This window comes from Canis lupus, chromosome 1 (genome assembly GCF_003254725.2).
Source record: "Canis lupus dingo isolate Sandy chromosome 1, ASM325472v2, whole genome shotgun sequence".
Lineage (NCBI taxonomy): Eukaryota > Metazoa > Chordata > Mammalia > Carnivora > Canidae > Canis > Canis lupus.
Genome location: NC_064243.1, coordinates 67,862,857 through 67,888,885, shown reverse-complemented (window position 1 = coordinate 67,888,885; position 26,029 = coordinate 67,862,857). Strand labels below are relative to the sequence as shown.

At 37.6% G+C, this 26,029-nt stretch overlaps 1 protein-coding gene across 3 annotated transcripts in view; it reads right to left on the bottom strand.

Annotated features, from left to right (window-relative positions):
- The window catches only part of LAMA2 (laminin subunit alpha 2), a 583,497-nt gene that overhangs the window by 240,672 nt on the left and 316,796 nt on the right, over positions 1 to 26,029 (bottom strand). For 2 of the 3 annotated variants that reach the window (XM_049115400.1, XM_049115407.1), the window contains exons 13-18: positions 22,164 to 22,265; positions 20,300 to 20,511; positions 10,848 to 10,959; positions 5,529 to 5,582; positions 5,230 to 5,343; positions 433 to 560 (exon numbers count right to left, since the gene is read on the bottom strand). In XM_049115400.1, the coding sequence (XP_048971357.1) occupies positions 433 to 560; positions 5,230 to 5,343; positions 5,529 to 5,582; positions 10,848 to 10,959; positions 20,300 to 20,511; positions 22,164 to 22,265 (722 nt within the window). The remainder of the gene's footprint in view (positions 1 to 432; positions 561 to 5,229; positions 5,344 to 5,528; positions 5,583 to 10,847; positions 10,960 to 20,299; positions 20,512 to 22,163; positions 22,266 to 26,029) is intronic. The other variant, XM_049115415.1, reaches the window with a different exon arrangement.

Sequence of the window (26,029 nt, the reverse complement as noted above, 5' to 3'; positions counted from 1 at the left end):
AATGTAGGGCTCTAACTCACACGCCCAAAATCAAGAGTCACATGCTCTACCACTGAGTCAGCCTGGTGCGCCTGTGTCAGTGGTCTTTTTATTACTATACAAGGATACGTATGTATGTGTGCACATGTGGGGACTTACATACATCTCTATAAAACATGTCTGCCCTTTATAGCTGCTTTAGAAATTCTATTTGAGTTCTGTTGCTTAGATATTAAATCACCAACTAGAACTAAAATATTAAAAATTCTGCAGAATAAATAGCCATAATTTTAAATATTTTATATTTAGAAAAACTCATATTACCTTCCAGAGAAATTCATGCATATATTTATTATTTATTTATGTGTGACAAGAGAAAGAAGCATTCTGTATCAAAAATGCGCTTGCAGAGTGGGATGCCCAAGTCATTACAGAGGCAAGTTTGTTACTCACTTATTGGATGGGATACTGAGTGGACAGGCACAGGGCAGACAGTCTTCAGAGGTTCCTTTACTAGGGTCGCCATAGAAACCAGGAAGACATTGATTGCAGTGTGGGCCACCTGTGTGATCCTTGCAGTTCTGAGGAAGAAATGCACATCAGAGTTTATTATTTTGGTCTCAAGCATCAACATTTACCAAAAACAGGTCTACAGGGTTATGAGTCTCTTCCCTGTTAGAAAGAATAATTTTCCCATTAAATTGTCAATTTTACAGCTGGGAAATAGCACTGAAAATTAATCTAATACGTAGCTTATAAACTACATGCCAGTTTCAGCATACGCATGCTTAAAAAGAAACAATTGAAATTCATTATAATTTTTTCCTTTCTTTCTTTTCTTCAAAGATTTTATTCATTCATTTGACACAGAGAGAGAAAAAGAGAGCGGGCGCACAAGCAGGGGGAGCAGGAGAGGGAGAAGCAGGCTCCCTGCTGAGCAGGGAGCCCGACTGGGACTCAGTCCCAGGACCCCGGGATCACGACCCCAGGCAAAGGCAGATGGCTCACCACCAAGCCACCTGGGCATCCTTATAATTTTTTTCATTATACAAATCTTATTTCCTTTTTCTGTTAGTTTTCCATTTTTTTCAGTAAGGAAATACATCTAATTGTGCATGTGTGTACATGTGCATAGTCACAGAGTCCTAATAATGTATTTAGTGGAAATTGTAGCTTATTCTAGGTAAAAGTCAATTGTTCAGTTTAAAACTGCAGATTTAATGAGAACAGTAGCTACTCATACAAATCCTCTGGGACAGTGATGCTCTTACCTCAGAGATTAATTTGGACCTCAGTGGGCTCTGATGATTTGGACAATGCACTAGTGTATTATATCTGTGAGGGGCCTGCATGGCTCATAATTACACAGTGAGAATATGGAAAGATTTCTAAACATATACCAATATGTAATGAAACCACAAGGCACATAACAATTTTTCTCAAATACTTTTTCTTTACAATGAAACTGCATTTTTTTTTGCAGTTTCTTTTCAAAAATAAAAAAATCAAAATAAAATAATTTATGTCTAGATTTCTTCGTATTAGTTATAGTATACTTATCAACTCAGGCTGTGTTCACAAGAGACTGGTAGAAAGGTGAACACTCCAGTTAACCAAACACTGGAGTTGTCTATAAAGCTTTCAATAGCACAATTTGATAAATTTTAATATTTTGGCATCATATAGACCTAACTTCTGTCTCCAATAGTACAATAAAATGGATCTAATTCCTTTTAAGAATCACCCAATATGGATTCATTCTCACTGAAATACATTTTTATTTTTAAAACCATAGAAAAAATATAATATTTTTCTCATGTTCAAAAGTGTTCATCAGCGTTTAGGGGTACAGAATTTTTATTTTTACGATCAGTAATTAAATATGCAAAAGAAGCAGCTAAAACATAAATTCATTATAAGGATAAAGTAAATGTTTAATAATCTGGATGACCACGAGGGTGGCCAGCCTAATTCAATGAAAGGTCTGAAATATTATTACATCAGTATATTTTTAAAGAAGCTAATTTCAATTACATTTAGTAAATGGATTTAATTAAAAACACACAAATAAACACATGTGTTTTTTTTAAACAAAGCTTGTTAAATTCCTTGGGGAAAGGGACAGTTCTTTTATTGAGTAGAAGATACTAAATTAAAATCCAATCATTTAACGCTCTGAATCTCTCACATTCTATAAAATGAGAGAGTTAAAGCCTATGATTTATGAAATTTTCAAGCTCTGAAATCCCATGACAGTTTCATCAACTACAAGTGAATAGGTATTTCTTTAGTATCTGGTGATACTTGAAAATAGGTTTTTCTTTAAGGTACTTTACATTCTCTCTCAAATGCATTTAGCAAGCCTTTTTCAAAGAAAGCAGAGGCTAACTTCACTATCAACAGTTGTCTAAATAACAGCATATTAAGATGGAGTGTATAAAACATGGATCAACGTGAAAAAGGCTTTCCTCTTTGATTTCATCTTCATATTAATTCTTTTCGGTCTTCAAGCTTAACTAAGGTGGGCTATTACTAAAAAATAACGTATTTTCTGCAATATTCTTTGCATATTGACATGATCAAATTGTATCTTTCAAAGACTTAGGGGTTTAAAAAAATAAGATCATAAAATTGATGGTCTTAATCATGTTGCAAGTGGTATCTTTAAAATTCCACTGAAAATCTTGCATAACCCAGACACCCTACTTTTCTTTAACTACTGATCTAAAAGAAAAAGAACATGTAGAAGTCACTTATATTTACTGATGTCACATCTCATTTAGTGGAAATCATAAAATTAATCTTAACATTCGAGTGTTTTTGCAACTGTGCCTAAAACAGCACTAGGCAACAATACAGTGGAAATCAGAACTAAAAAGATGAGAAGTGTACTCTGATGGGCTGGTTATTTTCACAGGTGTCCTGCCATAAAGATGTTCATTCAAAGCACATGTGACAATTACAACAGGAAAGGACAAGTAAGCAATCTCCCCATGTGGCTTTGAATGTTTCCTGGGTCACTTCAAGTGTACTTTGAGTACTTTGAGTTAAAATGACCTTTTCTCTATAGGTCCACACTGTAACAGAGGTCTGGTAGTTTGATCTGATATCAAAAATATATTTCAGTCAATTTCTGATCATATTTATTTATTTATTTTCTGATCATATTTCAAACCAAGCTGATTAAAAAGCAGTTTATCTGTAAATTTCATAAATTCTCTGTTTAATGGTAGTGGAAAAAACATACATACTTTTAAAAAGGAGATAAAATGCAGGTTAAGCAAACCCTAAAACTGTCTTTAATGTGCAACATTCAAATATTTTTCCCTGTGGATCATATCAGAACCAATATGCTCAAAATGGGATATTAGCACTTAGTTATCAATATCATTTCAGATTAAAGGCATTGGAAAGTCTCCAGAAAATATCTTACACGATCACATATTAACCAGCTATAATGGAAAACCCAGAAAACACCAGATTCTACTTCTATTGACAGGATTTCTATTGTTGCCCTAAGATTCCTACTGTTATTTGATGGTGGCCTCCTATTTTTTTGTCCATGAAACAGAGTCAGTAAACAAGGTTCCATCAGTAGAAGATCTCAAATAATTGTTGCTCCCTCCCTTCTTCCTCCCCAAATTACGCTGAATGAAACTATTTTATTCAAAAAACACACTTCCATTCTTAGAAATACCACATAACCAAATGGACCAACAGCATGATTTGATTTAATCCTAATCAATCCGTCATGAAATATGACTATTGGAAACATCAGAAGTCTGGTATTGTTATCTATTTATTTTGTCTTTTTTTTTAGGTTTAAATGAAGCACATCCATATCAGCTTTGGGTTGATAGTTCCCCTAGCAGGTTAGCAACATATTTAAAAGTAACTCAATATTTTTCCCAGGGTACATTTTAAAAGACTTATGGTGTAATTAAAATGAAAATCGCTGTGTCTTTCTATTCATAAAAAATGCCATTTGAAAAATCTACTGATTCACAAATTAAGGCTATCATGCTTTATAGTGCAAAGCAACTAAACAAAAGCTTCTAGAGAGAAAATAGAAAGAGCATCAATAAACCTAAATGCCCAACTGCATTGAAACAAGAGCCCTGAATTTTCATTTTGGGTTTTTCCCAGAAGCTTTTAAGTGGACAAAAAAAGTGGTGGGGAGGGGAATCGCGCAAGAGGAAGAGAGAGAACATTTAGAACCAGAGATAACAGAGTCTGCCTTAAATTCTACAGGGAAATGAGAATATGATAGACTCCTAAACTGGCACTGTTTCAGATTGTGTTTCTGGAAAACTAATGAAATGAGAAGTGTTGTTTCAAGCTTCTTGCCACGTCAGACAATACGAAACCAACACGCTCTTGAGGTTCATCAGGACTGTCTATGAAGGGACGTCTGGGTGGCTCAGTGGTTGAGCATCTGCTTTTGGCTCAGGGAGTGATCCTGGAGTCCCGGGATTGAGTCCCACATCGGTCTCCTGCAGGGAGCCTTCTTCTCCCTCTGCCTGTGTCTCTGCCTCTCCCTCTCTCCATGTCTCTCATGAATGAATAAATAAAATCTTAAAAAAAAAAAAAAAAAAAGAACGGTCTATGCAGCGTATATCCTCCAATCTGGAGGCTTCTTAGCAGGATGGAAAGTGCTGGCCTTTGCAGAGCTTAGGCCAAACTTACCTGTAGAAGGGATAAGCAGCTCTGGGGAATATGTATTGCACATATGTATTATTTTTAAATCTACATATGATATTTTGTTTTTACTTAAGCGCTGAAATTTTAAAATAAAAAAATACGCAGCATGCCCTCTTTTTTTTTCACTGTGGGAAAAAAACTGAATTATGTTTATTATAAAGATTATATTTTATGCTTTTCGCATTACGGGGATACAAATCACGTTCTGTTATAGAAATGTAATCTATTTCTGGTAGATTTATGGGAAGGATTGAGGCCATCTATATTCACAGTAGATATGTATCCCAGTCATTAGTTCTATTTTACTACTATGCAATATCTAATTCTAATTCAATTCTTGGGGTACTATGGGTAAACATGTCCTAATACTTGTTAGGAAGACCACATACGAAGGAGCGTTCTAAGCTTCCAACTCAGTTCAATATAAAGCTCCCCATCAAATCATTTCTTAACTCCAGTGTTTGTCCCAAAGGTAGTAACCGAATAGCAGGGCCAACCGAGCTGATTTCAGCCTCGTCCATCAGCTTCCGCAGAGGAGAAGGCACTTACCAGGCATTCTCCGGTGAGGTCATCGCAAGATTCCGCATGACCGAAGCACTGACAGGGTTCACAGATGCCGCCAAAGACGGTGCCGTTAACTCGCCTGTGCCGAGGCCAACAAGACTGAAAAAGATGAGGTTTCAAGTGTCAGGCATTTTTTTTTTTTTTTGAGTATTTTTTGTTTGTTTTTTTTTTCAGATAAAGGAAAATGTTTAGGTAGCAAACTCAGCACACACGCCCATCAGGGTCGCCATTATGGAAACAGGGCCACAGAGTTTTCCTCCTGACATTTGGGACTTGGTACTGACCTTAGTGTTACTGGCTGGTATGAGATTAGAGGAAGCATTAGCTTGCTGTCTCTTCTGAAATGGTAAAATAAAGAAGAGATATAAAGAATTGAAACGTGACAGTCTCAAAGTACAAAGCACAGACAGGAAAACAGAAGGAAAAGTACTGGAACAAGGCAGCAGACATAGAAGGACTTTCCGAGAACCTCAGCCTAGGAGGTCGCCTACTGGCATCCCAAGCAATGTCGATGTTCTGGAACAGGTTCCCTTACCCTTAACTCTGTCACTTTGCAATCATTTGGAAGAAAGGCGGTGCCTCACTCTTACACGTGGTCACAGACACAGCTGACTTCTACACGTAAAGAACTCACGTCTTTCATTCTCGGTTGCCCACTGCCTATCAAGGTGTCTCCAATTTGCACAAAACGGTTCATGATTTATTCACCCTATATTCCCTTGATATTGTATTGCATTATTCTGCTGGAACCTCTACTTATATTCACCCTTCCTTGGTAAGGTGCGGGACACTTTATTATACAAAAATGGAATTCTGATTTAAAAAATGTTCGGGTCTTAGAATAATGCTGTGTCGGTGCCAGCTCTGGGTCCACTGGTCCCCTTAAGGATGTTTCCCTTCCGCGGCGCTGACTACACCCTGTACGGGACACAAAATAAGGGGGGCTGCCCTCTAGGAGCTTGTGTTCCCTCTCAAGTTAGTACAGCCTCTTGTGGATGATTTATTATATTTCTGGATGGTTAACCATAACATGATATATCATGAAAAGGCCCTTTTTTCTCTCTCTCTCTCCAGTTCGAAATGGAAACGACAGAAACCACTGAAGTAATAAAGTATATAGAATTGTGTTGTGTACTGTTGGAAACATTCTTTCTGCCGCAGGGTATGAAGACTCTTAGATTTGAACATCAATAACAAACACATAAAAAGGATCTGCTGATACTTCACATGTGAAAGGAAAGCAAAAATGACTTTCCTCTTCATTTGGGCAGCACAAAAAAGTTGTTGACTTTTTATCCCTTTCTTATAATTTCTCCTCATTGAATTTTTTGCCACCCCAGATTGGTCATGGAAGAAATTCCCTTCTATGATATGTATTCCTAAAAATTGGTGAAGCAGCAGACCCAGAAGAGGGCAGAAATGAAATGTGTTGATAACAGGGAGAGGGCTGATTTACTGTTTTCAGGTCAAATATTCATAGAATTGTCCTAAGTAAGCTTTTCTTTATACTCTGCAGATGCACTACTCATACCACATCTTCATCAAGTCCAAAAGCATCTGCAATATCTCCATTTGCCACACTCCCTGGAATAGTGGGGTGGGCGTGCAGAATCCTTCCTTAATCTGCACTCCACTATCTGTTGTCCTTCCACTACTCTCTCTGGCCTGCATCAGTAATAGCTCTCTTTTCTACTAGATCACTACTATCAGCTCAAAAATATGATCTAGAAACCTGACCAAAGATTAACAAAAGTGACAAAATTACATCCTTGATATCCCATAATTTTCCAGTTACCTACCTGTTTTTCTTTCTAGTACTAAAAAAAGTCTTTTCTTCCTCACTTCCCTCTCATGCTTCATTCTACCCTACTCTGTCTTGTGCTGTCACCACTCAATTAAAACTGACCTTGGCTATGTCACCACACTCCAGGTAGCCAAAGCCAGTAGACAATTCCATGACTGCACCTTACCTGACCTCTCATCAACACATGGCTTAGTTGACTCCTCTCTCCCTCCAATTTCTTCTTCTTCAATTTCCATGACGTCACAGTCTCCACATTTCTGCCCTAGATCTTTGCTTTCTTCCCTGCTTTGACCCAGCTTCTTATTGTCAGGAGCTCCTAGGAGCTTGACCATTTTTCTCTTTCTCATCACACTGTCTCCTAGGCAATCTTATTCAGTCCTATAGTTGATGATGCCTTCCAAATACATATCTCCAGACCACACAAGTATTCTAAGTTCAAGACCTGCATATTCTGATTGTACATTGACACCTGTAATTTACACTTTCCAAACCCAGTATTTCTAAAATGTAATATTGATTCCATCCTCTCCCCACAGCCATTCCTCCCCAGTCTTCCCCAGCTCAATAACTGACATCTCTTCCAATTACTCAAGCTGGTAATCTATGACTCATTCTTAAACTTCTTAGTTCTTTAAACTCTCCCCTGGTAAGTAATCTATCAATAAATCCTATTGGTTCTACTACCAAAATACATAGAGAGTAAAGTCGTATCTTTCTACATCCCCTGCCATTAGCCTAAATCAAACCACAACAGCGTATCCTACCACTACCATAGCAGCATGCTCTACCGCAGTAACCCATTAACTAGTCTTCCTCTCATTCTTGCCTTCCTATATTATGTTCTTCAGACTGTAGCCATAAAGACTTTTTCCAATAATAAAACTCAGGTCATGGCACTACCCACCTTCAAGTATTCTCATGATTATCCATTGTACTTTGAATAAAATCCCAAATTATTATAATGTAGGCAAAGCTGTGAATGGCCTGGCTTTTCTAATCACGTCTCATGCCACCCTCTCTGTTGCTTGCTAAGCTCTAGGCATCCTTGCCCTCTTTCAGGTCCTTGCAGACTCCAGCTCCTTTCTACTCCTTCTTCATCCACTTCCAGCTTCTTCTATGTAGCTGACTCTTCCCATTCTTCAACACTCAGATTACATGTTATCACTTCAGAAAGCATCTCCAGACAACCTTTCATAAAGTAGCCCCTCTTATCTACTCTTCCAACACACATTCTTAGTAGCTCTATCAAGATACCTTGTTAATCTTCTTCACGGCATTTATTAAATTTATTTAAATTTGCTCTTTGGCATATTGTCTAGCCCACCACCAGATGTAATATCCTTGAGGGCAGGGACCATCTGTATTGTTCATTACCTTATCACCCATGTCAAGGGTCTCGATTGTGTCAATATACAGGATTATCTGTATCTATTAGCTAAAAACAAGTGTATGAACACTTCCAGAAGATAATGTTATTCTCATTCTCTAAGATTTGAATTAAAATACTTCTTTTTTCAGGACTCCACTCTGCTTTCACTTACTCACCTGACTCACCTGTGAAGTAAAATGAATTATAATGGTACTAGGAAAGTAAGAAAATATTTGAGAGATAAACAGTGGAGGGATTTATAAGAAGTTGAGTAGAAATGAGAAAAAAAAAGATTTCAAATCAACATTATGGGCTAAATAAAGTAAAAAAGAATGATATTATAATGAGTGGTTTTACCTGTTTTTTGGCAACTGAGAATTAACATTCTGGTCTTTGTAGTTTACTCAGCTTTAAAGTGGTTTGTGGATATTGGTGATAGCAAAGCTAGAAGGACTGGCCATATGAACTCAGTAAAAAACAAATGAAATCAGGAAAGGATAGGGATGCATAATAACAAGTCTAAAGAAACGACATTTTGACAAGGAAAAGCAGGAATTGTTAGTCGAAAAAACTGAAGAAATCACTGAGAAGTCCTGGAATTCCAGAATTCTTTGTCTCTTATTCAACTAAATTCTTTTATGGGCTTCAGGACACCTTTATTTATCAAATAATTATTGTGTGAGAGTCACAGGACGCTTTTATTTTCCCTCCTGTTTCTTTGTTTTGACTCTCCCTTGCTCTTCTCTTCCTACCTACCTGTCACCATGGTTTAGCATCCAGTTTGGGGTTTCTCTACTCCAGGATACTTCCAGTGATACTGGGTTCTACCGGAAATGCTCACCTCTTTGAATGATCATTGCACTTATGCTCTGTACCACTTACCAGTTCCTTAATTATATAGTGTTGTGATCCATTTTTTCATAGATATTTGTTCTGTCTCCCTAAACAGACTGTTACCTCTTTAAGGATAGGGATTATGATGAAATCTTCTAGATAATCCCCTCAGCAGCTAGTGCAGAATTTACCAAAGATTCACAATAAATATTTTGAAGAAAGGAAAGAAGAAACAAAAAATGTAGCCAACTGAACAATTCTAATATTCAATTTCATATCAATGGGCATTTGGAACTCATAAAGATTAAGAGAGTACAGGGAATAACGAACGGGGGGATAAGTATTAAAGCAAGAATAGAATCAAAGTATTTATTATTCCAATTGAAATAGGAACTGAAAGGTTCAAAGGGAGCTTTCTGGCTTGAATAAAATCTACTAAGCTCTTAATAAAAGAATATGTTTCACCAAATACAGCATGTATTATTTTATATGTAAAATCAAAGTTAGGTTGAGAGAACAAAATTATTTCCACAATTATTTTTCTCTTCTTTAGATGAATTTTGGAAAAGCAAGTATCTCAATGAATTTCATTTGGTTTTATTTCTACATAAGTGAATCTGCCTAGTTAAAGAAAACATATTTGTCATGAATATGACTCTAAATCCTGTGTATCCTCTAAAAGCATGCATTATTTTAAAGTACAAAATAACTGACAAAGCAATGCCTAGAGTATTTCTATAAATGGCATAATGGTATAGTGTGTTGAAGTGGAACGTCTCGGTACACTCAATGATTCCTTAAAGGCACCATTTTTAAAGAATTTAAGCTCCTATTTATCTGTAAGCTATGTCCTCTATCAGGAAAATGGTGTTTATATTTTTTGACCCGGTTTCAACTCAAACCAATTTCAAACTACCTAAAAAAAAAAAATCTGTGAGTACATTAAAATTATTACCTTAAAATGACATGCTGCGGTATTAAGTAAGACATGTTAATCTCACTATGAATCTAGAATATTGGGGTAATAATAAATATCTCAAATCTTAGGTGCTAAGCAAATCAAAGACATAGGAAATATTTCAGATCAAGGTATTTCTTCTTCATATATTCTTGACATTTTGGAGATTGTAACCTTCAGATGCTTGCAGTTTGGTATTCTTGAAATGAAGTAGAGAAAGAGCATGATACACAAGATTAAAGACCAGAGGAAAAGGGGGAAAATATTGCTAGTTCCTCATAAGTACGGAGATAGAAATGAAAGGAAATTATTTTGAAATACTAAATATTATTCTCTATCATTCATCTCATTTTATCAACCAGCTACATAGGAAATAAACACGTAGGAAAACATCAGATTTTCAGCTGGAGTAAGGTAAAATATCCAAAGCAGAAACATAATTTCAAGATGACATAATGTTAGTACTCTATTTGAAGGCCGTGATTTTTGGCAGACACTCAACTTTCTTCTTTAAGGAAAACACTATTATTTATTCGTGCAATCATTGATGAAAGAGCTAAACTACTTTTTAAACAGTTTATTGAAAGCAATGTTGAAGGAACGTGGACTGCGCTGAGGATTAACTCTTGCAAACTTACTTCACAAGAGGAGCCAGAATATCCAGGTGGACACTGGCAAACCTCCACCGCTGCTGCAATGCTTCTGTCAGTAGGATAGGGGACCGCGGACTCCAGGCCAACAGAGCCTAACCTACAGTGGGAAGAAAAAGATGGTTAAGAGGCAAACTCTTCGGTATCACATAGCTTGAGGAATAGCAGAGTAATAAGGACGTAAATATAGGTAAACTGTGTATGTGGAGAAAGAAGGCCAACAAATATCCATAACTTGATGCTCTCATCATTCATTGTATTAGATAAAGTCTGTCCGTTAAAAGTGCTCACGACCACCATCATATCAAATGCTGCAAACATATGAGAATAATCTTGCTCGGCTCTTGGGTTTTAGCTATGTGTTTTGATTTTCTTTTTTGGGGGAGATAGTTTAAAATAATGTAGTTGAAGGTATTTTTAAAAGAGAAAACATTCACATGACTGTTTGACTCACTTTAACATGTAAACTAGAAAATCAAAAGAAGACAATATTAATATCCAGCTCGAGCTTTTAAACTGGAAGGGAAGGGAAGATAAAAGAAAAAAAAAAGCTATTTTGATTTATTTTTTCTCAGAAACAAATGTGCACATTGGTAGGTAAAAGTGAAACTTTCAAATGCTCAGTTGAATTACTTAAAACTATTTTCTTAATTTGTTTTTGGCCTAAATTGAACGCATTGTTCTCTGTATCTCTGTTTTTTATTTTATCAGCATTTCTGTAAAATCTAGTGATTTTAACAGGGTGATTTGGTGTCATTCATTATTTTAGGGAAGAGCTGGCTTGGCCAAATTGAAAAATGCTGTTATATTTGCTTTCCATTTATATAAGAGGAGTATATGTACATTATATGTGTATTTCCCACATGTATTACCTTCCAAAAATATGCAAACTAATATGAATTAACAATTTAAATAAATGTTATTGGTATCTTATTGCTTTTTTACCATTTTTTCTAATAAGAGAAATTTTAAAAGCTTCATTGTTATGAACACAGACTCAGGAGTGCAGACAGATCAAGATTTATATTCTGTCTCTGACATTTACCAGTCCTATAGCCTAGGGAAAATTACTTAATTTCTCTTGGTTTCAATAGTCTCACCTATGTAATGAAGATAATATGAGTCCATACATCATAAGCTTGATTAAATAATTAAATGAAATAATGAATAGAAAGTTCTTGATATAATACATAACACATAGTAGGTGATTATTAAATACTAGGCATTTTATTAACATATTCTTTTTTTAAAGATTTTATTTATTTATTTATTCATGAGAGACACAGAGAGAGAGGAGAGACACAGGGGGAGGCAGAAGCAGGCTCCCTGCAGGGAGTGGGATGTGGGACTCGATCCCAGGACCCTAGGATCATGCCCGGAGTTGAAGGCAGACGCCCAACCACTGAACCATTCAGGTGAACCTTTATTAACATATTCTCACTGACTGTTGAGACAGGATGGAAAATGTCTACATGAGTACTACAAGAAATACTACTTCTATCTCCGAATCTAGCTTTTTGACATTTTAACATACTAAAAATAAAACAAATTTAAAATAAACTCTAAGGGCACAAATTGATTGCTATTGATTAGTGATATATATGTTTTTTGATTAGTGATATTTATTAAAATGATTGGTAACCTGCCATAACACACATTATGCACCATCCTTTAACCAAAAGAAAGATGTAACCAATTTTTGCATTTTTGCAAAAGTGGTGGTATATTTTCATTAATGGGTGATTCACATTTATCAAAGGGCACATTTATCAATTTCCCAAGATTTGGGAATCTGTGCTGTAATCAATCCAGAAAACAAAACTAATGGGCTCATTTAATGTATCTTCAAGTGTAACAACCTTTAACCAAATCGTTAAGCTTTTTAACTAATGAATTTCCAAAATATTTATTGTTTTGGAGCACCAATCTGACTCAGTTGGTAGAGCATGAGACTCTTAATCTCAGGGTTGTGAGTTTAAGCCCATGTTGGGCAGGGAGCCTCCTTAAAATTTTAAAAAGTAATTAAAATCCTCATTGTTTTTACCTTCACTTTATTAATCCTGGACACTTGACAGTAACTTGGAATGTGTATAACCTCAGACATACTCAAAAAAATGAAAAGAAGAACCAAAGCAATTGAATGCAATCATGTTAGGTTGTTGAATGCTAACTGGCATCTTCTAAAGACAAAGGATTTATCTTCAGGTACAGATTAATTCATTGAACACTATTTCTTGAATGCTTTCTTCTCTGGGGGTACAACCTGGACAACCTAGTAGAAGGTCCTAAACTGGTAAGTGTTAAAAAATCACTCATTCACAGTGTTCAGGTTACAAAGAAATTTTTAGGAAAATCTCTAATTTGTAATTTCTCCCCCACCAAATAAATTTGTACAAGAGGTATCATTGGCAACTTTTTTCCCCATTGGGGTGACATTCATTTAACATAACATTAACCATTTTAATGTGTTCATTTGGTACATCACAATGTTCTGCAACAACAACCTTTATTTGGTTGCAAGCATTTTCATCACCCCATGGGAAAAACCTGTATCTATTAAGCAGTCACTTCCTATTTTAGCCTTTCTCCCAGCTCCTGGTAAGCCAGGAGTCTGCTTTCTATCTCCATGGATTTATCATGGATAATTTTGGATATTTCACATAAATGGAATCATACAATACATGACCTTTTGTGTCTGGCTTCTCTCTGCTAGCATAATGTTTTCAAAGTTCATCCATGTTGTAGCATGTATTAGTGTTTATGGCTGAGTAATATTCCATTGTATGAATACACCACAACATAGGGTTTGAGTTACTAAAGTAAGGAGAGTACTTGCTTGTATCAACATGGGCTTATGAGCTCCTTCTCACAAACAAAGTTGGGTCATGTATATACCTAGCCAGATCATCTCAACACATGCTCAATATGCTTTTGTTGAATAAATGAATGGATCGAGGGATAGCAGGTAGATGAACAGATGAACGTATGGATACAAGACTATCCACAAACAAACATGCAAGAACAGATGAATGTATAGGTCAGTGAATGGGTGAACGGAATGTAGTTATCTAATAAACACTGACACACATACTCCCAGATAAATGATACACTAAAGCCTAGTATCCACATTCCAGATGAATAAAGTCAGATAAGTAGAAGACAAATTACTTGTTTGATCTGGCAAAAAATGAATAAATTGAAAAATGTTGGAGTTAGATCTTGGGGTCAGAGGTCAGAACTCATCTGAATGAACTGTGACATCTTATTGCCTGCAATTAATGGACTGTCACAAGATTCACTTAGATTTCGGATCACTTTAATTTCAGAATTAGATGACTTCATTATTGCTATACTAGTTTATTATCGCATAAAACATGGTCACAATTTAATAAACAGTAGACTGATCAATGGTGTATATAGTCCCAGGCTTTTCAATATAAAATTGAATATTGGAATGTTTCAAAATAGAAAAGTAAGTAATTGACTACTTTAAGGAACAATTTAAAATATAACAAAACAAAAACAAAAATATTTTCAATGAATTGCCAAATTTCATTTGTCTTTCAAACAACAGATGTGTTTCTCTTTAATCTATGTACCCATTCTGAGCTATGAGAAATTTCAACCAAACATCTTTCCCAGCAATATTCCACATTAGTATTCACCGGGCAGACCCAATGTTCATCAGGTTCTTCTGTTGGTAAATGGGATTTTAATGTGTTTAACAGTTTTAAGTGTTACTCATAAAGAAGGCTGCAGTGGTTTTTTTCTTTCCCCTTCAATATGGACACATTCTTTTCTTGATACCAGGCTGCATTCATTTAAATACATATTGCTGGGAGTAATAAAGTACTAAATTTTAGAAGTGCATGAACTATCAAAGATTTGTCAACTAAGTCTCCTGCTTTAGCTAGCTATTTCCCCTTATTCTTATGACTTGGAAATACAGGTAACATGATGAAGAGAAAAGACATAATTATGTAAGTTTTTACTGAAAATCTTAGAGTCACATCTGAAACATTGTCCTGGTACTGATTAAAGATTGTTCTCAATGTTTTTGTTTCACTCTATTTCCACTAGAGTTAGATAGGTTAAACTTTACTAAAATAATAATAATATATAAAATAAATTATTTTTTAAACAATAAGAACTCTGATTGTAAATCCTTTTAAATAATTTTATCTTCTATTCATCTTTTTTTTTTTTAATTGAAGGTATCCATTTAATTCTACTAAAAGAAATGTTACTTTAAGGTTAACCACCAGAGATGAAAATTTTATTGCTGTTTCAGGTGCTTTGTACTATTTCATTTCTGTCAAAACATAAGATGATGACTCAGAACTTCCTGTAGTCTCTATCTTGAAGAAGTTCCATCAAGTATCACTCAGGGGGAACTGATAAATTTTACTCCACTCCTAAAAAGGTGAAGAATCATTTAGTAGCCCAGCAATGTCTGAGTGACCCATCTGAACATTATATTAAACATTATATAAACATTATATTCAAATGCATTGTATTCATAAACATACTTAATGCTAATATGATAATTCATCTCTTCCTTCGTAGTTCTACCAGTATGTACTGCGCACATTTCCAATGCACTATTTACTCTACTACCGTAAATGTACATGTCTGCCTTCCAACCTGGAGTATGCCTTTTTTCAACTCAGTGATCATTCATCCATCATTCATGTCCTTTTTGCCTAGCCTAACATGACCACATCATAATCATCACTGCTCACGAGCTTCTGCTATCTTCTGTGCACTATAATGGGGGGTGGACAGACATCTCATTTAACTATGAGTGAAGGTAATGTGTAATTGTTATTGTCCACACTGACAAATGAAGAACCTGAGACTCAAAGAAGTGCTGTGTCCAATATAATGCAGTTAGCAGACAGTGCAGCACAGACTCAAACCCAAGCATGACTCCAAAACCAATAATCATCTTGTGACCCTACGTTTCCTCCCAATATATTGCTAGATAGCACAGCAGGTGTTGTTGGTACATCATTTTCTCATCGCCTTCAATCTTGAAAGTTAGGTTTTGTTTCTGCCATTTTACAGGAGAGGAAACTGAGACTTAGAAAGATATATGTAGAAGGCACAAAGTAAATGCTGGCAGACTGAATGAATCCAGTATTTACATAATTGATTTGGCAAGTAGTCAAAGACAATGGGGAGGAAACACCAAGAGCCCAAGGCCTAGTGAGTTCCATGTTTTGTTTTGTTTTGTTTTTTAACTTTTAAGGGCCTAAAATGATAATTTCTTCAAAATATGGTTACCTGTATCATTAATTTCAAATGGTAGATGCATACTTTGCATCTATCAACCCTATTACCTAATCATCAAGAGACTCTCTTTATTTACAAGGGTTTTTCTAGATTATTTGTTACATAAGTTCTATGCAATACTTTTGGTGCAAAGGCCCCAACACACCTTTACTCTAAAAAGTCATATGAATATATCTTGCCTTGAAACAATTCTGAATTCATTTTCAAGCAATAAAGAAGTCACATGGGGTGTATCATGATAAAGTCATGATGGGGGTTCAGTTATGCTGTGGTAACAAACAACTCCAAATTCTTAGTGGCTTAAAAGAAAAGCTTACTCATAAAATCCCCCACAGGTCTGGGTGACTGTTTAGGGCAGCTGACCTTTACTGTATGCTGTCAGTATTTCAGGCAATCTTTATCTTCTCATAAGTTGGATAAGCTCCAGAATCTCATACTGGCAATTTAGTGCTTTTCTTGTGCACGTGTCGGGAGGGAGTAGGGTGGAGAATCACTCTTGCTCACATATCATTGGCCGAACTAAGTCATATGACCACATCTACCCTCAGAGGTTAGGGAAACCACAAAAGGAGGAGTTTGGATCTGGGTATTTACCCAAAGAGAACAAAACACTACTTTAAAAAGATATGTGCACCCCTATGTTTATCATAACATTATTTATAACAGCCAATATGTGCAAACAACCTACATGTCTGACAATACATGGATGGATAAAAAAGATGTGATATATACACCCAATGGAATATTACTCAGCCTTAACAAAGAATGAGATCTTGTCACTTGTGATGATATGGAAAGACCTAGAGGGTATTACACTAAGCGAAATAAATCAGACAGAGAAGGATAATTACCATATAATTTCACTTATATGTGGAATCTGCAACACAAAGCAAAGGGACAAGCAGACAAACAAATGCCAACCACAAAGACAGTAACCAGCTCATAAATGCAGAGAACAAAGAGGTGGTCGTCAGAGTGGAAGGAAGGTAGGGGATACGCAAAATAAGCTTCATTCATACGAATGAAGCGAGGGGAATGAAGAGGTACAGACTTTCTGTTATACAATAAATAAGTCACGGGGATGAAACGTATAGCACAGAGAATATAGTCAATAATATTCTAATAACTTTGTATGGTGATGGATGGTTAACCACACTTCTTAAGGTGAGAATTTTGAAATGTACATAATTGTTGAATCACTATGTTCTACACCTGACACTGATAATCTATGCCAACTGTACATCAATGAAGATTTTTTTAAATAAATAAACAAATGAATGAATGAATGAATGAATGAATGAATGAATGAAAAAATTAAATTTAGAAGGAGGAGACCGGAAATTTGATGAGTTGCACTAATGTCTGCCATACGGCAAAAGAAAAAAACCTGCAGAGTTAATACCTATTAGATATTAAGAAAAGCCGAACAGACTCCTTGCTTGAGTTAAATATCCAAGGTGCTACTAAATCCAAGGTTTAGAGAATTTAAAGGAGAAAGCTGAATGATTTGGTTAAGCTGATTTCTCTTACACTTCTAAAAGAAGGCTGCACTTTTTCTGTTTTTATCTTCATCTCATCAATGAGAGCAATGAGAAAGAAACCAATTACTCTTATTGCCTGAGCCTCTCAGCATTCTGGAAAAGAATGACAGCAAAGACTGTCACAATCTTGGAACTAGCCCTGCGTGCTCTATCCTCGATGCCTCCAAGGTCTTAATGGTACTTGGAGACAATGTTATTGCTTGCAGTGACTAAGGTCGGCTGGAAATGCTTCCGATCTGTGTTCCTGTTTGCCATTAGCAAAATGTTTTCGCAGCCCTCTAATTCTATTCTCGTGGTGACCTTTTGAAGTTGGCAAGGCAATTGTCCTCCTCTGTATTTCACAGCCGAGGTGATTGAAATTCAAGGAGGTCAAAGCTACACTTATGTTTACAACTATTAAATAGCTGAATTGAAAACAGAAGTCAAAATCCTGACCTGCAGGCTAGTTCTCCTTCCACTCTTCATCTCCCTCTAACCACACAGCTGGAGGAAGCGGAGTCCGAGGGCTGAGAACTACGGTGGAAGTAAATCTTCCTTAAATACACCCAAACACGAAGTTGTGTTGGATAGCTTCAATTCACTTGCACTTACATACAAACTGGATGCCAAGTCGGAAGGCAAGTCGAAATCAATTCAAGTGGTGTTTTACAAATATGACTCAATCCACTTGTAGATTGAGAAAAATAAAATATAACAAGTTCACGGAATCGGGATTTATGCTGATTTTCTGCTTACCTGAAATGGGTTAAGAATTTCATATCTGACATTGGCTCTTCCTTCTCAAAGGACAGTGCTTTTAGATGACGTGGGCTGCACAAAGCAGCCACCTAGCTCCCCTGCCCCCTGTTGCTTGCATACCCTTGCTCTGCGAACACGTCACTCATCTATGGGGACACTTCCAAAGGCTTCGAATGAAACCGATGATTTTGATGGGTAGACACGGAAATTATCTGACATAAATCAGGAGGAAATACCTTTGGATTAACTAGTCTGAGAAGCGATGCTGACAAAAATAAATAAGCCCCCTAGCCATTTTTCGTCAATTTGGTTGTCATTCATATTGAAAGCCAGAGGACTCATCCCTCTGTGCCGTTTAAACATGATGACAATCTCTATTTACTAAATGGGAGAAAACATAATTAATTCCTAAGTGCTACTTCACATCTTCATGGCATTTTAACCCAGCTTCTAGCAGAATTGCCTATGCAAAGGAGGTACACTGTCTGACAATAGTTCTGTTTATGAATCTGCAGTCCCCTCCTTTGGGAGATGGTAATGATGATCACACGTAGTTGAGACGGTACAAGTGAAAGACAAAGGAGGCCGCCTGAGCGAATGATGCAGGTGAGGGAGCAGCAACATAAAACAAAAACAAAAACAAAACTAAAACCAAGTCTTCTGTAGGTAAGCCAGTATTGGAGACATTGCTTTGACTCTGATTATGTCATGTTGTCAGTTTTGGTTCATGGGTCATCATCTAATTTAATCTCATTTAGGGGGAAGTTGCCATTCTATCATGTATTCTTAGAGCAGAAAAGGAGAAGGGAAAAATCCTCATTCTGATGTACTGAAGTTTACATTTCACTGGATAAATACATCACTGTTTTTAAAATTTAAGCATAGGGGCACCTCGGTGGCTCAATCAGTGAGGCATCTGCCTTCGGCTTCAGGTCATCACCCTGGGGTCCTGGGATGGAGTCCACTGGGCCCCCCACTCACGGAAAGTCTCTCCCGCTCCCTCTGCCCCTCCCCAACTCATAAACTCTCTCTCTTAAATAAATCTGAAAAAAAAAAAAAAAAAGGAAAGCATAGCAGCCTATAGTCAGTTACAAGCATGTGCGGTTCCAGTAAAAAGTTCTCTCTTTAAAGAAAAAAAAAAAACTGAAAAAAAGGAAAACAACTAATTCTACATAATGAGCACTTTCCATAAGTGTCACATATAATTTTCCCAACAGACCCTGAAAGGTAGACACTATAATCTCCACTTTATACTTGAAGTAACTAAGTTTCCACAAGGACCAATCATTTGCCAAAGGTCACACATAAAATAAGCAATTGAATCCACTCACTTCCTAGTCAGGCTGGCTCCAAAGCTCACACTCGTTCCTTTACATCACTCGGCCAATAGAGTCTTTTATAAAGAGGCTTGTGATTACTTAGATGAAAGCCCTTAGGTTTCTTATTGTAAACTCTATACTATTAAGTTAGAAACTAGTTAATTAATTAATTAGAAGAAAACACTTTACAAACCACTTTCCAAATATGACAACTCCAGAGTTATATTTAGTTTCCCACAATCTGAGTCATCATAATGGAGACTTTCTTTTCCAGTATAGAATTTCTCAGACTATGGATCATTTTTTTTTAATCACATGCTCTGGCTAAACTATGAAGCAATCATCAATACTAGAAAAGAGCTAAGCCACACTCCTTCTGGACATTTAAATTTCAAAGCTTTAATAGAAACACTTTTCACAAAACTAGTGCTCGATTCTTAGCTACTATTTGAAGGAAACCTACAGATCTTCAAAGTCACTCTTCTACCAAATGCATGTTTGCTCCAAAGACGCGTGCCAACCCTGGGAGATGCAGTCTTGAGTTTACCTGAAGATGGCTTCCACCCCAGGGCCGTAGGTGATTTGTATGAGGACTCTCTTCAGACTCGCAAGCACCGTCATAAACTCTCTTCTACTGACAGGGAAGTTTGTGCCATGTGTGGTAAACAACTCTTCCTTAAGTGACAATACATGAATATGTTCTTCATATGGTTGTAGATACACCTCATCTTGGGCTGTGCTGATTCTCAAGTCATTTCCCTAAAGGGAAAAAAGAAAGTATAAAAAGGGTCAAACTGTGAAAAAGAAGGTAAAAAGGGGTAAAGAGTGTGTATATTTGGATTGGCCAGTTGGCGAATGATCCTCAGTAGATTTTTAATTTCAGGTTGGCTTTCCTTTCATTCAGTATATTTCCGGGATATATGAGAATAAGGGAAGGCAAATCAACTATTGGCCTTAACCAGATGCATGATAAAGTAGAAGCTTTGTAATGCATGACTCTGCTTCCACCATTAACTAAAAGAATAGATATTTGGCAATTCATACATGCATGTGATTACACATACCTTGATTTTATGCAAGTGCACAATAGCTGCATATTTCAAATACATTATTTCATGGTGAATGTGGATTGTATAGAGAAACAGGGAAGAAAACTTAGCACACTGTAGTGTGTTCAGCTTTTGTTTTAAAGGACTCTTCTCTATGGGAAAACAAACAAAAACAAACCAGAAAAGCTCTGCAGGTCTAGTGTTCCCAGTAAGATAATGAATCCCCACAGGGAATGCATGGACTGACCTATGACATTTAGGTTCTCCTTCTTCTGAGTCCATTTATACTAATAATATAGAACTTCACAACATTTTACATTCAGAGAACCCCTTTTATCTTGAAGGAATTCCAAGACACACTTGTAGTTTCACTGACACATCCGTATGCATACATACATACATACATACGTAATAATACATATAGCATCTAGATCACTTCACCTAACACTGGAAATACATATTTTAGGGCAAGAATTTTGTCATTGGTTCACATGCATGAAAGGTTCAAGGCAAAGAACAACAAAGCCCAGTGCTAAATCAACACCAACCCCTTTGGAATCACAAATGTGCATATGAAAGTGTGTGCTTTTGAGACTGTGTGCAGTTTGTGGGAAAAGTATGAGAAAAGGGGAAGAGAGCCTCTAAGATATCTTTAGGCTTCCAGCACTTTGGAATTGCCCACAGCCCCTCAAATCCTGAAAGCAGTTTCTCCTATAACTTTCTTACCTAAATGAAGAGTTTTGAAGTCAAGATTCAACTATATCTAAAATAAACAAGTTTCCTTTTTCATTTGCCTCTGCCTAAATACAAAGACGTAGCCAATAAAACCTACTTGGAAGCAGGTAAAGATGGAAAAATTAAACTATGTAAATCAGCATTTTCCTAAACACCTCATTATACTTATATTCTTGGGAACATGGTCAATATGTTTTTAATTTAAATTCCAAGTTTGGGGGGCCCCTGGGTGGCTCAATGGTTGAGCGTCTGCCTTCGGCTCAGGTCATGACCTCAGGGCCCTGGGATCGAGCTCCACATGGCACCTGCTTCTCCCCCTGCCTGTGTCTCTGCCTCTCTCTATGTCTCTCATGAATAAACAAATAAAACGTTAAATAAAATCATAAACAAACAAACAAACAAACAAACTCCAAGTCTGGTCTAAAGGTCTCCTCTATCATTGGAACCTAATAAATATGCTCAGTCTTTTAGATATATCTCAGGGTGAAACAGAAGCCTGGCATAAAGATATTTCCCAAGATACAATATCCCCCCCAGTCATATGTTAGTTAACGTCAAGCCCATGAGGTAAGGTGTAGCCTCCGAGCGTGAAAGAGCTGCACAACACGGATCTGCTCCATACTCTACCTCTAAGATAACCGTAACCTGGAGTACACTTTCGGCATCTTCTCCCTCTGCCTCGAAGTCATACGATATGGTAAACGTCAACTGTCCTCCGGCTGCTGCAAGCTACAAGAGAGGAGATATGTAATCATTACAAGACAGGAAGATGGGCTATTAAATCAGATTTTACTTACTATTTTAAAATCATTTTATTGTTCTAGAGGGTAGGATTTGGAAGAAGCAGAAATCACAGGAGTGCAGGGGGAGAATGATAGACATTTCTTCAGCAGTAACCTTTATACGAACCTTCCCCATCAACTGCCAGCCTGACATAAATATAAATTCAGGTATTATTTTCCCCAGTATTGCAGCCTTGCTGAGATAGGTTAAGTTCTGTGAAACCAAACATGGCCCCTCCTGTCATTTTCCTCATCTATAGCTTGAGCTTTACAATTCCCAAGCAGAGAAGGATCTTTGTCAAAACTGGGAGATTTCTTCCCATCCCTGAGGGTCACTTACTTTCTGTTGGTCTGGACACTTGCAACTAAGACATCACTCTACCTGACAGTGACTTTACATAGACTGCAAGCTAAGCTGGGAAAGGTTGTTGGTCAGAGCAAAAGAAAAGAATGGCGGCAAATTTTATATTATGATACAATTCAATCAAAACTCCCAAAGAAGATACACTTTTCCCTGTGCAATCAAATATGCTTAGTTGGAATGAATGTCATTATCCCTTTTCATTAAATAAACTTCTTTTCTTCCAAGATGCACGTCAAGCCCTGTATAATGGATGCTTGAGGTTTACATCTTCTGACATTGACAGTAACCTTGTAGAATGGAAGAAAAAAAAAACAGAGAAGCAAGCAAGATCATTTATAGGACAGGAATCAACATCGGAGCTTGAGTGACAGATGCAATGCAAATACTGCCGGCCTTTTTAAAAAATTCCACTCCAGCGCTGTAAATAAAGACATTCCTAAAACAAAGCTGATGATCTGTATTCCGCCGTTTGCTCCGGGCTGACAGACAGAGCCCTAGCTTTGCGGCCCTGGGCTCTCTGTGGCCTCCTGCTGCAGACCCCGAGCACAGAGCGATTGGGGGCCTGCAGGGGATGTAGGAGGAGGAGGCACCGCTTTCCCCAGAGCTGTTCCGTGGGGATGCACGGAGCTTGCTCTGGCTGATTAGACAAGGCTTTCAAATTGCAGCTCTGCAATGTCTTCTAAGAGCTCATTACGTGGAGCTCTATGAGGAACTAGAATTCAGGAAACTTCTATTCCCCTGTTCCACTGAGAAATAGCCCTACTCTAATGTCTTTTCATATATAAAATAATAAATATCTGCCTGGACGATAGCACTTGGCATTATTGTAAGTAATGAAGGGTGAATCTGTGTAAAAGGTTTTCGGTTCTATTAAGATAAGCATCCTAAATATTACCTCACGTACCCGTTCAAAAACAGCCAGACCATTTTCTCAATGAGAGGAGTCTAGACAGGCAGCAGTTAAAAAAAAACAAAAACAAAAAACATGCTTTATATATATTTCAAAAAAGACTCAACTATTTAGAATTTTCCACATTAATAAAAATATTCAGTAGGATGTAGGGATGGAGCTTGGGAAAAACACTAGGATACAGATGTATAATGCTGTGAAGCTTTTGAGCTTCCAAATACATTTTGATCATATAAAATTTGGACTGCATGCTTTATTTATTTATTTATTTATTTAGGGAATATGTTTCCCTAAATAAAAGGGGAAAAGGTCAATTTTAATTCATAATTTCTTAATTTAAAAATCACACAAATGTGAGGAACTCAGAATTAAAGGTAAAGTCTATTTTGCTAATAAGAGCCAAAGGGAATATGACTTGAGTATCTAGGTTTTTTTTTTTTTTTTTTTTTTTTTTTTTTAAAGATCTATTTACTTATTTGAGGAGACACAGAGAGAGCCTGCTGGCATGTGTCCATGGGGAGGAGCAGAGGACGAGGGACAGGCTCTCAGGCCCACTTGGGGACTTGATACCCGGACCCGGAGATGATGATCTAAGCCAAAATCAAGAGTCAGACACTCAACCGAGACACCCAGGTACCCCCAAATATCCAAGCTTTTTAGACTTTGCTTGAAACAGAAAAACGCTTCATTTGTTACAACATTTCATTTGTTTGTGTTGTTGCCATACCTACTCATAATAAAGTCATATAAGCTGTAAAACGATATGAGAGGAATGAGGATGGAAGCAGGAAAAATAAACAAGAAACAAATCGGAGGAAGAGAGGCCCTTCTGCAGGTCAAGCATAACACAAAACATGAACTAAGGAGTGGAATTAATTCAGCTTCTTCTTCTGAGCGCTTATGGTAACGATAGTAACACAAATGAAAACTTGCCTTTTCACTCACATGTCGTACTGCAGTTTTCCCCCAACGCCCCCGTCCATCTTTGATACCTGTACTTCAGTATCAGAACCCGTTTTTGAATCATCTGTGTTCATGAATGAACTCATTTTCCTTCCACCTAAGTTATATGGAAACAGACCAATTTTACAAAGGCGTATAATGATGTCACCAGCTTTGTTTTTTTTTCTTCCTACGTCACAAATATCCATTTCCATAATATTAGAATCATAGACCTTTTTCAGTCGCTCTGAAGGTATATTTAGGGCCATTTCTATATTGCAGCTTAGTCAAGTAGTTATTTAAGTCATTTTGAGGGATCCCTGGGTGGCGCAGCGGTTTGGCGCCTGCCTTTGGCCCAGGGCGCGATCCTGGAGACCCGGGATCGAATCCCACATCAGGCTCCCGGTGCATGGAGCCTGCTTTTCCCTCTGCCTATGTCTCTGCCTCTCTCTCTCTCTCTGTGACTATCATAAATAAATAAAAATTAAAAAAAAATTTAAGTCATTTTGAGAAAGGATTGCTTACGATTCCGTCCCGCAGCTTACAGGGTGTCTTCCCAGCAAGGCACACCGTCCCAGGGATGTCTGCGTGGGGAGTCGGCTATAAGACAGCATCCCCTTGGGACATTGTTTTTGGGGAAAGGCCTTTGGGAATATCCAGAGCACAGACTGTCCTTTTCCGCAGTTGTGGGTGAGGAAGTCTCTGCCTCTTCTCATCGCCCCACTGCTCCATAGTCCTGCAGCAACAGTCACCTGCTTTTCCTCCGCATGTGCCCCCCTCTCCCATCACGCCTTCAGCACCCTGATCTTCAACGTCTCCGTCAATCCCGTGTGCACAGGGCTGCCAATCATGGGCCGGCCTCACTGTCTCCTGTAGCAATTATCTGTGGCTCCGGACTAGTTTCACTGTCAACTGAGACACAGGGTGCGACGCAGGGTCTCTTCAGTCCTACCATCCACCCTTGGCCATCTTCTCCCTGTCTTGTGCCTCCAGGGCCCCATTGAAAGCATCCTCTCGATGCGTCTCGTTGGCAGCTGTACCTCGCAACCACTCATGCACATTGGGTCGGTTGTTATTCCTAGCTGCATGTGGCACGGGACTGTTCCTACGGTTCTTGGCTCCTTTGTCGTCTGTCGCACAAAACTCCTGCGACCCCCTCCTCTACCATGGCCACACCACTGCCGCCCTCTTCCTTCCCATGCTGTGCTCAGTGCATGGATGCCTCCAAGACTCTTATTCCCCTTTGGTGGCCCTTTCTTATTGACCCTCGAGTCCTCTCTGGTGGATTTAATTATGATTATACCTGCTTCCTCAATCCGTATCCTCTCTCCAGCACTGTGTCCCTGTATTGGTTTGCTTGGGACGCCATAACAAAATACCACAGACCGGGTAGCTTAAACAACAGAAATCTGAGATCAAGGGGTCAGCAGAATTGGTTTCTTCCACAGCCTCTCCTCTTGGTCTGTAGATGTCCCCATCTGTGTCCTCACACGGT